This window comes from Hemitrygon akajei, chromosome 16 (genome assembly GCF_048418815.1).
Source record: "Hemitrygon akajei chromosome 16, sHemAka1.3, whole genome shotgun sequence".
Classification (NCBI taxonomy): domain Eukaryota; kingdom Metazoa; phylum Chordata; class Chondrichthyes; order Myliobatiformes; family Dasyatidae; genus Hemitrygon; species Hemitrygon akajei.
This window is the reverse complement of record NC_133139.1, coordinates 46,742,492-46,756,635: the sequence shown is the minus strand read 5'-3', so window position 1 is coordinate 46,756,635 and position 14,144 is coordinate 46,742,492. Positions and strand designations below refer to the sequence as shown.

General features: G+C 40.6%; 1 protein-coding gene across 4 annotated transcripts in view; it reads left to right on the top strand.

The window, feature by feature from the left end:
• Positions 1 to 872: 872 nt before the first annotated feature.
• dapk3 (death-associated protein kinase 3) overlaps positions 873 to 14,144 on the top strand; it is a 39,137-nt gene continuing 25,865 nt past the window's right edge. The window contains exons 1-2 of one of the 4 annotated variants that reach the window (XM_073068803.1): positions 873 to 936; positions 13,337 to 13,485. In XM_073068803.1, the coding sequence (XP_072924904.1) occupies positions 13,400 to 13,485 (86 nt within the window). In that variant the 5' untranslated portion in view covers positions 873 to 936; positions 13,337 to 13,399. Of the gene's footprint in view, positions 1,049 to 12,579; positions 12,717 to 13,336; positions 13,486 to 14,144 lie in introns of those variants that run through there. The other 3 variants (XM_073068804.1, XM_073068802.1, XM_073068805.1) reach the window with 3 other exon arrangements.

The window sequence follows — 14,144 nt, the reverse complement described above, 5'->3', positions numbered from 1 at the left end:
TAAAAAAGAAAAAACGAAAATGCAGAGTAGCTGGAACAAAAAACGAGATGTTCCCTCAGATTTGTTGGCATATAAAGTTTGCACCCTTTCACTCCTAGTCCACACCCTCTCTATATAAATTCAAACCAGCGACCGTGATGAAAATTCGAGGATTAAATGGAAAATGCTGGATACAGCTAGGTCGCTTTGAAAGGTCCTCAACCTAACGAAGAACCTTGCTTCTCTGTCCACTAACCGGTCTGGTGATCCCAGCAGAGCTGTTTTACAGCCCATCGCTCCTCCCGGAGCTGAGGCTGGAAAGCGTTCCGCAGCTTTTCTGCAAGTTATACCAGAGCGCATTCCCACAGTATCTTCGCTTTAATCCTCCTGTTACATCTCCTGAAAGTATCATCCTAACCCCTCGTCAGGACCGGACGAAGGGTCTCGGCCCGAAACGTTGACTGCTCGTTTCCACGGATGCTGCCCGACCTGCTGAGTTCATCCAGCTTGTTGTACGTGTTGATTTGACCACAACATCTGCAGTTTATCATCCTAACCCCACTCGCACTCTTCCCCATCTTCGAACAAACCTTGCAGCAACAGCGAGCAGATTTGATTGATAATCTCAGGCCAGACACATTTCACCCGCGTAGCAACCGTGTGACATCATAGATGTCCAATCAGAAAGCAATTGTCCTCACTGCAGCCAATTACAAAGGAGGAAGGGTCGACCGTCCGTGAACCACTTACGTCAGTCTACTCGATGATTGACGTGAGATTGGTCGAATCAGAAGCGTAGAAAGAAGCCGGTGCTACGTCATGTTATTATATTATGCAGTTTAGTTGATTGACGTATAGCGTAGTCTGTAATAAGGCCTATCGCATGCGAGGGTGGGAGGTGCGTCCGTGACGTGGGTTCCTCCCGGTTGTTCCGCCGGGTCTGGGATCCTGACAACGGTGAGGCCCCTTATTCCGTCTCGGGAGAGACCCTGAACGGGTTCCTTTCTCAGCTGTGAGCAGGTGGATAGCCAGGCGGTAGGGAGGCTCCGGGCGGCCGTATCATTGTCCGGTAATGCAGGCGTTTTCTCCTTCAGGCGAACAATGAAAGCGGAGGCGCAGAGGATAGTGGAGAGCCGAAGGCGGCCTCACCCTCGCCATTCTCCCTTCCTATACCCTCTTCCCCCTCCTTACATCCGCATCACTCTCACTGCTCCCTTTCCACCCATCCTCATTCCCTCTTCCCCCTCCCTCCCCACCCACCCTCATTCCCTCTTCCCCCTCCCTCCCCACCCACCCTCATTCCCTCTTCCCCCTCCCTCCCCACCCACCCTCATTCCCTCTTCCCCTCCCTCCCCACCCACCCTCATTCCCTCTTCCCCCACCCTCCCTACCTCATTCGCTCTTTCTCCCTCCCTCCCCACCCACCCTCATTCCCTCTGCCCCTGTCTTGAGTCTTCCTATCCTTACTATCTGACTCTTCCTTTGCACTTCTGCCTGAACCTTCTCTCTTTAAGGTTGGAGATATGGATTCAAACCTGATCTTGGGTGCTATCTGTGTGGAGTTTGCAAGTTCCTCCTGTGAGTGGCTTTCCCTCCAGGTGCAGGTTGGGAGATTTATGGGCTTCTATAAATTACACCTACTGTAGGTGATGGGTCAATTCTGGGGGAATTGTAGAAATGTGGGGAAAATGAAACAATCGGATTGATGCAGGATGAGTGTGAGTTGTGGTTTGTGCAGACTTTGGGCTGAAGTGCCTGTAACTGCTTTGACCTCTGACTTTATGCTTTGGCAGAGGTGGATATGTAATAATGGAAGTGTTATTTAAATGTAATTAAATATTTAGTCTTGTATTTCAAAATGCCATCCCCTCTGCAGAAATGGATTGAGGAAAATTTGGATTAGGGTGTTGAATTGAGCATTGGTTTAGGGGGAGAAGCCGGAGAGTGGCAGTGGGTGGTTGACTCTCTGGAGGCCTGTGACTGGTAGTTTATTTACTTATTTAGAGGGGTAATGTGGAATTGTTTCTTCCAGCCCTTCGAGCTGCACTGCCATCAACTCCCAATTTAACCCTAGGCTAATTTCGGGACAATTTACAATGACCAATTAACCTATGAGCCGGTATGTTCTTTGGACTCTGGGAAGAAACTGAAGGATCTGGAGAAAATTTCTGCATTTGAAGGGGAGGACGTACAGACCCTTTACAGATGATGTAGAGTTTGAACTCTGAACTCTGCCATAAGGACTGACGCTGGGCCTGTTGTTTGTCATCTGTGGTCAGCATTCTGCATGGTAATGTGACAAACTCAATCAGGAAGATTGTGAATAGTGAAGAAGGCCATCATTGCCTGCAGCAGGTTCCGGAAATGGGATGAAAGATGGCAGGTGGAATTTAATGCAGACAAGTGAGGTGTTGCATTTTAGAGGACAAACCGGGGTAGAACTTGGTACTGAATGTAGTAGAACAAAGGCATTTGGGAATACAAATACATAATTCCTTGAAAGTGGCATCACTGATAGAGTTGTTATATTGGCCTTCATAATTGGAGTATTTAGTACAGGATTTGGGTGTTTACTTTGAAGTTGTACAGGACATTGGTGAGGCCAAATTGGAAGGATTGTGAGCAGATCTGATCACCTACTTGCAGGAAAGATATCAATGAGATTGAACGAGTACAAAGAAAATTTAAAATGATGTTGCTGAGACTTGTGTTATAGGGAAAGGTTGTTTAGTTTAGGACTTTATTCCACCAGGCATGGGAGAATGAGCAGAAATTTGATAGAAAAATACAAAATTATAGCTGGCTGATGGTGTAGTGGCATCCGCACTGGACTTTGAGGCGAGTGGTCTCAGGTTCAAATCCGGCTGGTTCCTTGCAGGTTTTCCATCTGTACTGGGTTGAACATAGAGCTGGCAACTTGGCCTTGATTTTTTTTTAAATAGACAACCCCAAATAGACAAAAACACTAAAGAAATGGCTAGACTGCTGCTTGATGCGCCACAAGGAACAACAGCAACAATACAAAATTATGAGGAGTATAGATGGGGTAAATGCAAGCAGGCTTTTTTCATTGAGGTTTGGTGAGATGAGAACTAGAAATTATGGATTTAAGGGTTAAAGACTTAAGGGGAACCTAAGGGAGAACTGAATTTGCGTTGGTGTAGGTGTGGAATGAGCTGCAGTGAAAGTGGTTGATGTGGGTTTGATTTCAACAGTTAAGAAAGGTTTGGGCAAGACCTTTAATGGAGGGGAATAGAGGACTATGGTACTTGTGGAGGTTGATGGGATGAGGCAGAAATGCAGTTTGGCATGGGCTAAAGGATCTGTTTCTGCACTGTAGTGCTGTATGATTCTATGACTATTGTTCAAAGAGTTTGATGAAGGGGAAAGAATTAATATTATTTCTGTAAAATAGAAATATTTCGTGTGAGGTATTTGCAGATTTGAAAATGCATCCAGAGTCCAGATGTCCATTACTGGGCTAGTTTTGAAATGATGTATCTCTACTGAATATTCCCTTTTACCAAGTTTATCCCTTTATCAAGTTTTCAGGTGTACAAAAATAACCTGCGTTTACCTCAGCTAAATTTATTTTAATGAAATATGGAAAATGTAACAATACTTTAACAAAACAATGTAAACAAGTTTTCTGGTGAAGCTGCAAGTGTTAAATAGTTAAAATTTGTAAATTTTAAGTCCCTTTGGGATGCTTTATCTCAGAGCTTGACAGATGATACCAGGACAAATGACCAAAAGCATCAAAGAATTGCAAATAATCACAAATAATAGTGTGGAAAGAATGTGGGAGGAATTCTAAGAATCTCTGGCCCATTAACTGAAGTCTAATAAATGGGATTGTGTGAAAACCAAATGGGCAGTGTCCCTGGTTTGGGGATATTGGTGTTGAGGGCAGATGGCTCAGAGGGATTTGAAGTCAGTGATGAGAAAAGTACCTCGATGAACCAGTTTAGCTCTCCAAACATGGAGGACTGAATGGGATGGAGTGAATTAAGCAAAGGACTACAGTGTTTTGGATTGGATCATGGAAAATGAGATTGGATGGGGGAAATCTAATGTGATAAGATTTTAGTAGCAAGGATTCTGAAATGAGGGCAAAGAGTAATGTTAGTATTCAGTGGAGGTTTATTATTGTGATGGAGAGCATAGAGTTAAACTCTTCTCGGGATCAAATGGGACAGTATGATTTCAGATGGTCTAATTCACCAAAATATTTTCCGGAGAGAGATGGCATTACATGTTATTGCGTGGGATCCATAGAAAATAGTTTTGGTCTCCGTATTCAGCTGGAGGCTTGTATTTCAATTCAGATGCAAATGGTTAGGAATACTGATTTGTCAGAGTTCCTAAAGCTTTTCTTTTCAACAAGAGACCAAAATAGTGGCATTTACTTAGTTCAACATCAAACAACTAAAGCCTACTGTTACCTACCTTTGACAGTAAGATGTACTTTTGTTTCTAGGATCAGGTTGTAGAATCAAGAAGTCATTGGTTAGTAATGAAACAGGAGCTTATTCACCTATTATTTCTGTGCTGGTTTGTTTAAAAGCCATACAATCTAATCCTACCTTGCAGCTTTTTGTCTGTAGCCCTCTATTGCCCTGAGTGCACATCCAATATTGTCAAAATGTGATGTAGGTTTTTGCCTCTGCCACTTTTTAAAGGCAATGTGTTCCTGGCCCTATTACCCTCCAACAAGTGGTGTTAACAAACCTGCAACCTTACTTTGCTGCTGTTGCAAGCTCGGTGGATTTTGAGGAAGAGCGAACTGTTTCAAGAGTCAGAAGTACTTTCAATCCTTGGGTTTTCTAATGACAAGACATGTCCCCAAGTTTATTAAACCACATTCGATACTGTTTCACACAGCTGTTAAAGATCTTGTGCCACAGTTAAGTTTGAAAAAGTTCCACAAGTGTCCGTCCAGCTTGGGATACTTTACTCAGTTATTTACCTTGCTGTAGTTTGTAAAATCTTACAGTATGTAAAATGACCATGGTGCTTATAACTGTAGTCACAGCTTATAAAATGAGAAAATTCTCGTTAGCCGCTGTTGGTATAAACTTGTATAAAACAGTAATGCAGCAAGGAGCTAGACTCGAGTGAAGGCTCCCGAGTTCGAATCCAAGTCGGGCCACTTCCATCCGTGCCGGGTTGAGCATTGAGCTAGCCACTCGGCATCGTTTAAAATAAAACTAGGGTCGAGTCAGGAGCGTTCATACCTTGACCCGGTTAATCCGAAAGGGGACCAACCCTGACACCACGCGCCAGACGAGAATGGCTGACTGTCTGGTGCGACACACTTTTTAAAAAAAAAGCAAGGAGCTGTATGAATGTGTTCTTTCCCAGAAATTCAACAATAAATTCTCATCTCCAAGTTCTGTGATCTGTGATGAAAGAATTTTTTTGCTAAGGACTGTTGGAAGATGAGGACTAAAAGTACTATTCAACTCCCTGGCTGTGGCTAAGCTTTGAGATGGAGATCTGTGTTTAATCTTTGTTCCTCAGGGGTAATTTACCACCTACTCAGCCCTGCAGTGCTGCCTGGCCGAGATCAATTTACCTATCATAGATTAGGGTTTTTCTCTCATTGTTCAGCTGACCATTAATCCAGTGATCCTGTATACTTGTGTACACTATTTCTGGGTCATCAGAAAGCAATTTAAGCGGAGAATTACCTGGTCTCCGTATCATGTAGCAAAAACACATTCAAAACCTGTTAAGTATAATAAGATTGTGATCAGCACTATTTCAGATGTTAGAAACTGACATTGTTCGTGTGCAGTTAAGTGCACATTCAGCTTGAAATGTAAAGGATGGTGGCTTTAGTGTTTTCCTTTGGTTTGCTAATGGAACGTGGCATCGAGATTCTACTGTGAAATGCGTTTACTTCGAACATTCTCTATAAATGAGTTATTGGAAGGAAATTGATTCCAGAAGTAGTTGGAATGTTCTGTCAGAACCAATCTGAAAAGTGGTCAGAGTACAAGGGATCCATAAATAGCATATCCACAATACATTACATGTTTCACTGCATACCAGGATGGTGGTAAGCACAAATTTGGTTAATAGTGAGTGAGTAATAGTGGGAAATGACATGCTAAAGCTTAATAAATCACTGTGTGGTTTATGGGAATTGGTTTAATTTGCTTTCAGAGTCTATGGAACAATGAGTTTAGCTACAGTCTTGAAATTATTTAATGACTCAGGAATTTAAATAACATGTTTATTACCTTCAAACACAAAGCAGGCAAAAGTGGATCTTGCAGTTCTGCCTAATGTGTTCCACAAGTGTGGGGACATTGGGAGCCAATGGTTAATATAGAGAATGACTGAAATGTCTTTACTTGTAAATATGATTAAATTGTAGCTGCATAGAGGAAGTGTCTAATTGCTGTTCATCGAGTTGCCTTATTGAACAATCCTTTTGGATGAGGTCAATGAATTTTTGATTTATCATGTGTCAAGGGATGCTAACTGCAATATGTAGGATTTGCTTGGAACATTCAAGTTCGGTCTGTAGAAGAGTACTCAGCTTTGACCAATCGTATCATCCACTGCGTGTGGATTATCCATTTGCTTTTTCTACACTCCAAGAAAATTAGTCAAGGAGTTTGTTACCCTTTTGAATACTATTTTGGCTTCTGCTTTGCTGCAATTAAATATTGGTTTCTTAACATTTTAATTTTCATTTTTGTGCAGAATTTTTGTATTGTAGACATAACAGTAAAGTACTATAACCATCTCTGCTGGGTTCTTGTCATGATTCTACTCTAATACGCCAAAGGCTTAGAATCACATGTAACGTGGGAGCAGATTCAGGGATTGGTGAGTGAGACAGAAAATACTGACTATGAATAAACATATTAATAACTTGTTTACAAGCAGTAAAAGATTCAATCAAACATTTGTGTCCCCCTCCCCTACAAGTTACACAAGCAACGAGACTAAATATTGGACAAACAGATAACTTTGCTCCAGGCATGCACACTTAGCTTACTTTCCCAGTGGTTCTGTGAAGTGCGCCCTAGGGACAAAGGAAAGAGAGTAAGCCTCCTGTACGTGTCATTCTTATACCTGGGGTGTCTGAAACCAGACAGCAGAGCTGTAGCGCACAAAGCAACCAATGGGAAAGAGCTGCTACCGGTTTCAAACAGGCTAACCAACGACTCACACAGTGGAAGCGGGTTTCGACTGGAAGATAAGCCATATCCTCACACAACGTCATGTTATCACAGGAAGTCTAAGATGGGTGCATTACTAAGCCACGCAAACTTAACATTCAAGCTTCTCAAAGTTTGGAGCAATAAGTTTTAAGGAACATCTCAAAGGATGAAAGAGTAGTAGAAGGGCAGAAATTTATAAACAAGATTTTAAACGTGGGATGGTGGTCATTGAGTATGTGGCATTTGATAGAGGGATTTAACTTAAAATTGGGATAATGTCCAAAATTAGCACTGTGGAAATATCTAAGGGCTAGAAGACTGGAGCAGGTTGGGGAAAGTGAGGATAAAGACCATGAAGAAAATGGCAAACAATTAAGAATCTTAAATTGAACAATATGGTCAGCCTGAGGTGAGATGGTGGATGAATCCAATTTGGTGCTTTTGGACTAATGGACTCTGAATTTAAAAAAAATAAAAATAAATTTGATTTATAAGCAATACAGTGAGAGAGAACTATCAAGGTTAGAGGATACAAAATGAAAACCAGACCTGGCACTGCCGATACAAACAATTGAAGTCAGGGAAGCAGCTGTACAGTGGAGTCGTATTAAGAAGAGGAAGTGCTTCCTGTGCTATCTCCTGGCAATTTGTTGGCAGTCAGCCTATAACATCTTACATTTCTGAGCCCGAGTATCTGTTTATAAGTAGTTGTCACTGCCAAACTCACAGAGGCTGAGAATATATGGTTTTAATACCCAACTTGTGCAGTCAGATCCTATTGCAAGTTCAGTTCAGGTAGCTGGACTCTGGGCGAGGGTGCATTGGTATAAAATGTGAATTTCAGTTTCTGCTGCAAAGGTACCAGGCAATGTTGAGGTGGTCCATGTAGGCACTCTTGATGATGATGTGAAGTGTATTACTTAGAAAGTGACAGTAGTAAGATTTGAAAAGTTTGGTTCATTTGTCTGAGGAGTAAGGAATAAAGACCAAAGACAACAGTTTCAATTTTTTCTTCCCCACTTTGCTGTAAAACTAATGTTATCAGACTATTTGGAAATCTACAATGTTTTAGTTCCTGTGTTTCCTTCTGTTCACTGTCTGAGGCCTCTGTTGGTCAGGGTCGACCATGGATGTTGCGTCCTAACTGATTAGATACGCAAGCCAGTGCAGTATGGTATGGAGAACAAGTTGTTGCCCATGTAGCAAGCTCCCCTTCTCCATGAATCTAGTGAACCCAAAGGAAAGGCATAGATCGATAAAGCTCTTCAAATCTCCTCGGTGCTCAGTACGATCCAGCATTGCACCCAGATCAGTTGTACACACATCGAATCTCCTCTGCCCCAACTTCTGTCCAAATAGCTCATTCCATCGGCCTCGATTCTGCAGCACACCAGTTTGGCTCATCCCCCGAACTCACCTTGCCTTTGCTTGCCCCTCACTGTTTGTGGCCATAATTTAACACAATTTACCTCAGGAAAGGTATTATTAGTGTATTTGAACTTCCTGCCTTTTTAACTACCAGTGAGCATTCAGTAGCGCCATCGTAACCGGACGTTAAAGGTGTTTTACTACATAGTTGAAAACTTTTTCTAATCTAGTACTGGATTTCAGACAAGGATATTAACAATTGAGAGACAGTCAAGACAGGTTTTGGTAAAGTTGAACTTATGAAGCTCTTCCATGTGTATTAATGACCAAATAACAGCTTGCATTTGTATAATATCTTTAATGGAGTAAAATATTTGTAAGTGTGGTCAGGCAATGTTTGCCCATGAATTGCAAGTTGCATTTGAACAGGCGGTAGAATAAGGGGTGGGTGTTTCTATAAAGGAGTGGAGGTTGGGATGAAGTGCAGGAAAAAAATTGATTTCCAAAGTTAAGGGCCTTGGTGGCTGTAAAGATAGGCCATGTCAAAATAGGGATGCTTTTGAGCTGGAAGTGGGCATCAGAAACCAGTGTCCTTGCCTCTATCACTGTACCTCAGTTAAGGAATCCTCTGTAGCTGAGGCCCTCAAGTAGCTGTTTCTTTTCAGGGCTTTTGTCTTCATTCCCAGAACCATAGTTGGATTCCTCATGCTCCATTTTTAGTCAGCAGGCCACACTTTTCCTCTCCTCCCTTTGGAAGTTCTGATGGATCTTCGGCTCTGCAATACCCTAATCTATTTCCATCATCCTCTGTGCTTATTCCCACAACACTTCTGTGCAAGCACAGGGGAAGTAGTACGTTCTTCTTTTAACTTCCCTCTTCCAATGTTGAGTCTCAAAGACATATTCCAGATGAATCAGTATTTCTTAATTTTTTCCCAATTTGATATTGTATTAGTTTGTGCCATTGTCTCATTTATGCTGGAGATGGTAAGTGCAGATTGAGTAACTACTTTAACAGTCTTCTGTGAGCAATTGTGCCCTGAGCTCCAAGTTGTCTGTCATTTTAATGTACTGACCCATTCTCAGAGGTTCATCATTAAATGAGTTTCTCTTCTTGGTGTCAGTTGCACACTGCAGAAGACGGCAGAGAACACCAAATTCAGATTGTAACTACTCCTATTTCTCATGAATAGCTATTGAAGTTAATGATTTTGTATGTTTTACTTCACTAACCAGTCCTTCAAGCATTCCATCCTAAAACCGAAGAGAATATTTCAATTGTGACTGACTATATACAGTATCCAAAATATTAACCGTGTACTCAAAAGTTGCCTGACCTGCTTCCAGTAATTTCCTTTGGACTTTTGGTATCTATAGGGTTTTATTTTGTTTGTTTGTTTTGGAGTTGTCATGGCCCCGAGGGATCTGAATCAGAGCACCACACCTTGGTAAGGATGGGTTGACCCCAGATAAGCCAGAATATTATGTTTCGAGGACAGCTTACACAGTAGTGACATTTCATTTGACATTTTGTAGCCTTCTCAACTTTAATCATCAATTTAGATCAACTTTTGAGTACATTTGGTAATTTTGCTCTTTTTCACATGTTTTGACTGAATCTTATTTGTTTCTTAATTTCTAATTACCACATTCTTTCACTATCTTCTCATTTGTCAATTGATCGTACCTTCCACCTTGCAAGACTTCTTCCTGCTTTAATTTTCTTTGGCCCTTTTCCTAACTCAACCTGTTCTATTTGTAACTTTTTCAACTTCAAATAAAATGTCATTGATTGGAAATATTTCTTGCTCTGTCCCCAAGTATTATAAAAAACAAGACTGCAGATGCTGAAAATCTGAAATGAAATATGGTGAAAGGTTAACTGTTCTCTTTCTACAGATGCTGCATCATCTGTTTGAATATTTCTGTAACTGTTGGCCAAATTCTGTTTCAATTAAATTTGAATCCGCTCTTTCTGAACTTCAATATAAGTCACATCTTAACCTTGAAGTTTTTAGGAGTTTCTAAATTGAAAGTAAAAATTATTTTGCTAATGAGCAGAGAATTCAGGAGACAAGTACTGCTTTAGGCTGATGAGCTAGCAGCTTTTAAAACCAAAAAAGCTCCTTGGTTGATCTTTATCAAATCAGGAGCAGGAGAGGTGAAAGTGAAGTGGATAAATGATGTTAAGATACAGATCACTAGTGGAGCTTGGAAAAATAAGTTCCAAAGTTGCTTGTGTTCCAACACTCTCATTTTGACACTACTTTGGAGAAAAAATGTGCATGATTCGAATTGTTCCCTCTCTACTGATGTTTTTCATAGTCTCTGGCTGTATTGTGCACTTGAATGCAGCTCACTGGCCTTGCACCAAGCTTAAAGAGTATATTAATTTCAGTTTCTTTAAAAGAAAACACAACTAGATTTGGCTTCATCTGACTTGCCCATACTTTTAACACAGTGCAAGACCTTCCGTATGCCATCTATAAAACTCGCTTTTTTGAAATTGTATCTTCCAAAGTAATTAATAGCAATTCACATTTTGCTTATGTCGAGAGTAATTTTAAATACAATGCAATTTATTATTTTTTCGGAAGAAGACTAGGTAGAGAATAGAAGAACCATTTGAAATGGAAATATGCTGGAGAATGTCTGTGCTAGTTCAAAAGCAGCTGTGACACATGGCCAATATTGGTAATTGTGGCTCTAGTGAATTCTGTGTAAGAAGATCAGTACAGGTGTCCCCACCCCCCGCTTCTTTACAAAGGTAGAGTGTTCCTATGAAACATTTCTTAAGCCGAAATGGCATAAAGCGAAGAACCATTAATTTATATGGGAAAAATTTTCGTAAAAGCAAAAATCCTCTTTATAATGCCAAAGCAGGTTACTAATGTAGGTCTTTTGTAAAAGCGAAGTGGCGTAAAGTGAACGTTCGTAAAGCGTGGGACTCCTGTATAAACCCAAATGGTTTCTGATTACAAACACATGACATGGTAATGTAGCAGTTAGTATAAACCTTTACAACGATATCTGTATTGTCACTCAATTCCTGCCATGCATGTAAGGAGTTTGTATGCTCTCTCTGTGACCATGTGAGTTTCCTTTGGGTGCTTCACTTTCCTCCCATATTCCAAAAATATACAGTTAAGGTTATTGATTTGTGGGGCATGCTATGTTGGTACTTGCAGGCTGCCTAGCACGATCATCACTGATTTGGTGCAAATTATGCATTTCACTGTATATTTCAATGTACCTGTGACAAATAAAGCTAATCTAAACTTTCAGGTTTTTAATCTTTAAATACAAAAGGTGATGAAGACAGGTTTGCAAACATTCTCCATAGCTGGAGAACTTCCAACTTGCCTATTGGAGCAAAAGGTCCACAGCAGATGTTATCTCATTGGCTCTTCACTCAACCCTGGAACATCTGGATGGCAAAGATGTATACATCAGGATGCTCCTTATCAACTACCACTCAGCATTCAATGTCATCATTCCCCTCAAAACTAACCAATAAGCTCTTAAACCTATAGATGTGTAGTAGAGAGTATATTGATTGGCTACATCACAGCCTGGTATGGAAACACCAATGCCCTTGAACGGAAAATCTTACAAAAAGTAGTGGGTACAACTCAGTCCATCACGAGTAAAGCCCTTCCCACTTTAGAACACATCTACATGAAATACTGTCTCAGGAAAGCAACGTCCATCATTGGGGCCCCCTACTACCCAGGGCATACTCGTTTCTTGCTGCTGCCATCAGGAATTAGGTACAGGAGCCTCAAGGCTTGTACCACCAGTTATTGCCCCTCAACCGTCAGGCTCTTGAACCAAAGGGGTAACTTCACTTGCCCCATCCTTGAAGTATTCCCAGGATCTACGGACCCACTTTCAAGGACTCTTCATTTCGTGTTCTCGATATTTATTGCTTATTTATTATTATGTCTTTCATTTTAAATTTGCAAAGTTTGTTGTCTTTTGAATACTGGTTGGATACGCAAGATGGGGTGTTGTTCATTGATTGTTATGGTTATTATTCTATAGATCTACTGAATATGCCAACAAGAAAATTAATCTCAGGGTTGTACTTTGATAATACATTTACTTTGAACTTTGAGATGGAATGCTTCAATTTTGAGGAGAGACTGGATTGGCTTGGCTTGTTTTCCTGGGAGGTACCCAACAGAGGTAAATAAAATAAAAGTATAGATAGGGTACATAATAGTCAACTTTTCCCGTGCAATGGTACGTGAAACCGGAGGACACAAGTTTAAGGAACAATGCAGTTAATTTAGAGATGTTCTGAGGATGTGGTTTTGCAGAGGGTCAATGAAATCTGAAATGCACTGTTTAAGAGATTGGGGTGAATTGGTGGAGGCAGAAACTCTCTTACTTAAGTAAGCAATTGCACCACCAAAGCATAGAAGGCAACAGACCAGATACTGGTTAATGGGATGATTATAGAAGGTTACGCTATGGGTTGGCATAGTTGTGATGGGCCAGAGAGCCTGTTTCTGTGCCCTATGATCCGTAGTGAAGAAGGCACTCTATAGATGACGGATAGCCATGTATGGTGCACTGGAGAGCTTGTGTGATGTGCTGTAATTATGCCTTAGTTACTGCTTAGATTTTAAAGACAACAAGAAAACATCATTCCAAGCGTCACTTAGACACCGTCTTCTAAGAAAATCAGTTTTAGAAAATCTTTTATGTAAGATGAAAGCATGACTTTTAATTTCCTGTAAATAAAATCTGAACTGTTCTGCGTACTTTGTTTTAACTTTTTTAATGTATATTTTGTATTCTAGACCATTGAAATTTGAAGGATTTGCCCAGGCAATATCACTTCCGGCTGATAATTCTTGTGGATAATGACATTGGGTCTGACCTGCACTATGGCAGTTTTCAAGCAAGATAATGTAGAGAAGTACTATGAGATGGGTGAAGAGCTGGGAAGGTGAGACATCATGACTTATTCACTGCGGTTTTGTTGACTTCTTGTCCTGGATGTTAAGCTTCTAGAATGCATTACTGGGAACACTCAAGTTTCCTTGTTACTTTTTCGTCCTCTAACAAATAATCTGGTGGTCACTTTTGTAGCTAATCATTTACAGGATTGCGTAGTCTAAAGAGTAAATAAAGGCCATTATTCAATCTGGTATCTTGCTGTCAGAAACTTTGTTCATTCTTTGGTCAAAACATTATCTGTGATTCAAGAAACAGATAATGTTTCTGACTGATTAATCTCACCTATTGAAGGTTTTATCTGAATCATTAAGCCTTTGCTCTGAGATGCTGCATGTCATGAGTATTTATGAAATTTTCAAGTTTTGTTTCAGGATTTCAGTACTCATAATATTTTGCCTGTGTAATATTGTCACTTGCACCCTTGGATGTGCAGTAATCCTTTAAAGAATATTTATGAAGAAATATCATTGAACATTATGTTTAGTCAGTGAGTAAACCTGGTGGTGATCTTCATTTTGAAGCTTTTCGTTGGACCATTAGTTGTGTGGTTGCACTGCAGCATTGCCTCTGCTTTGAGTTTTGAATGTTCTCGTATTGAAAATCTTTTTGCTCCTTTCCCTAAATTTGATACTCCACTTTTGAGAGCAA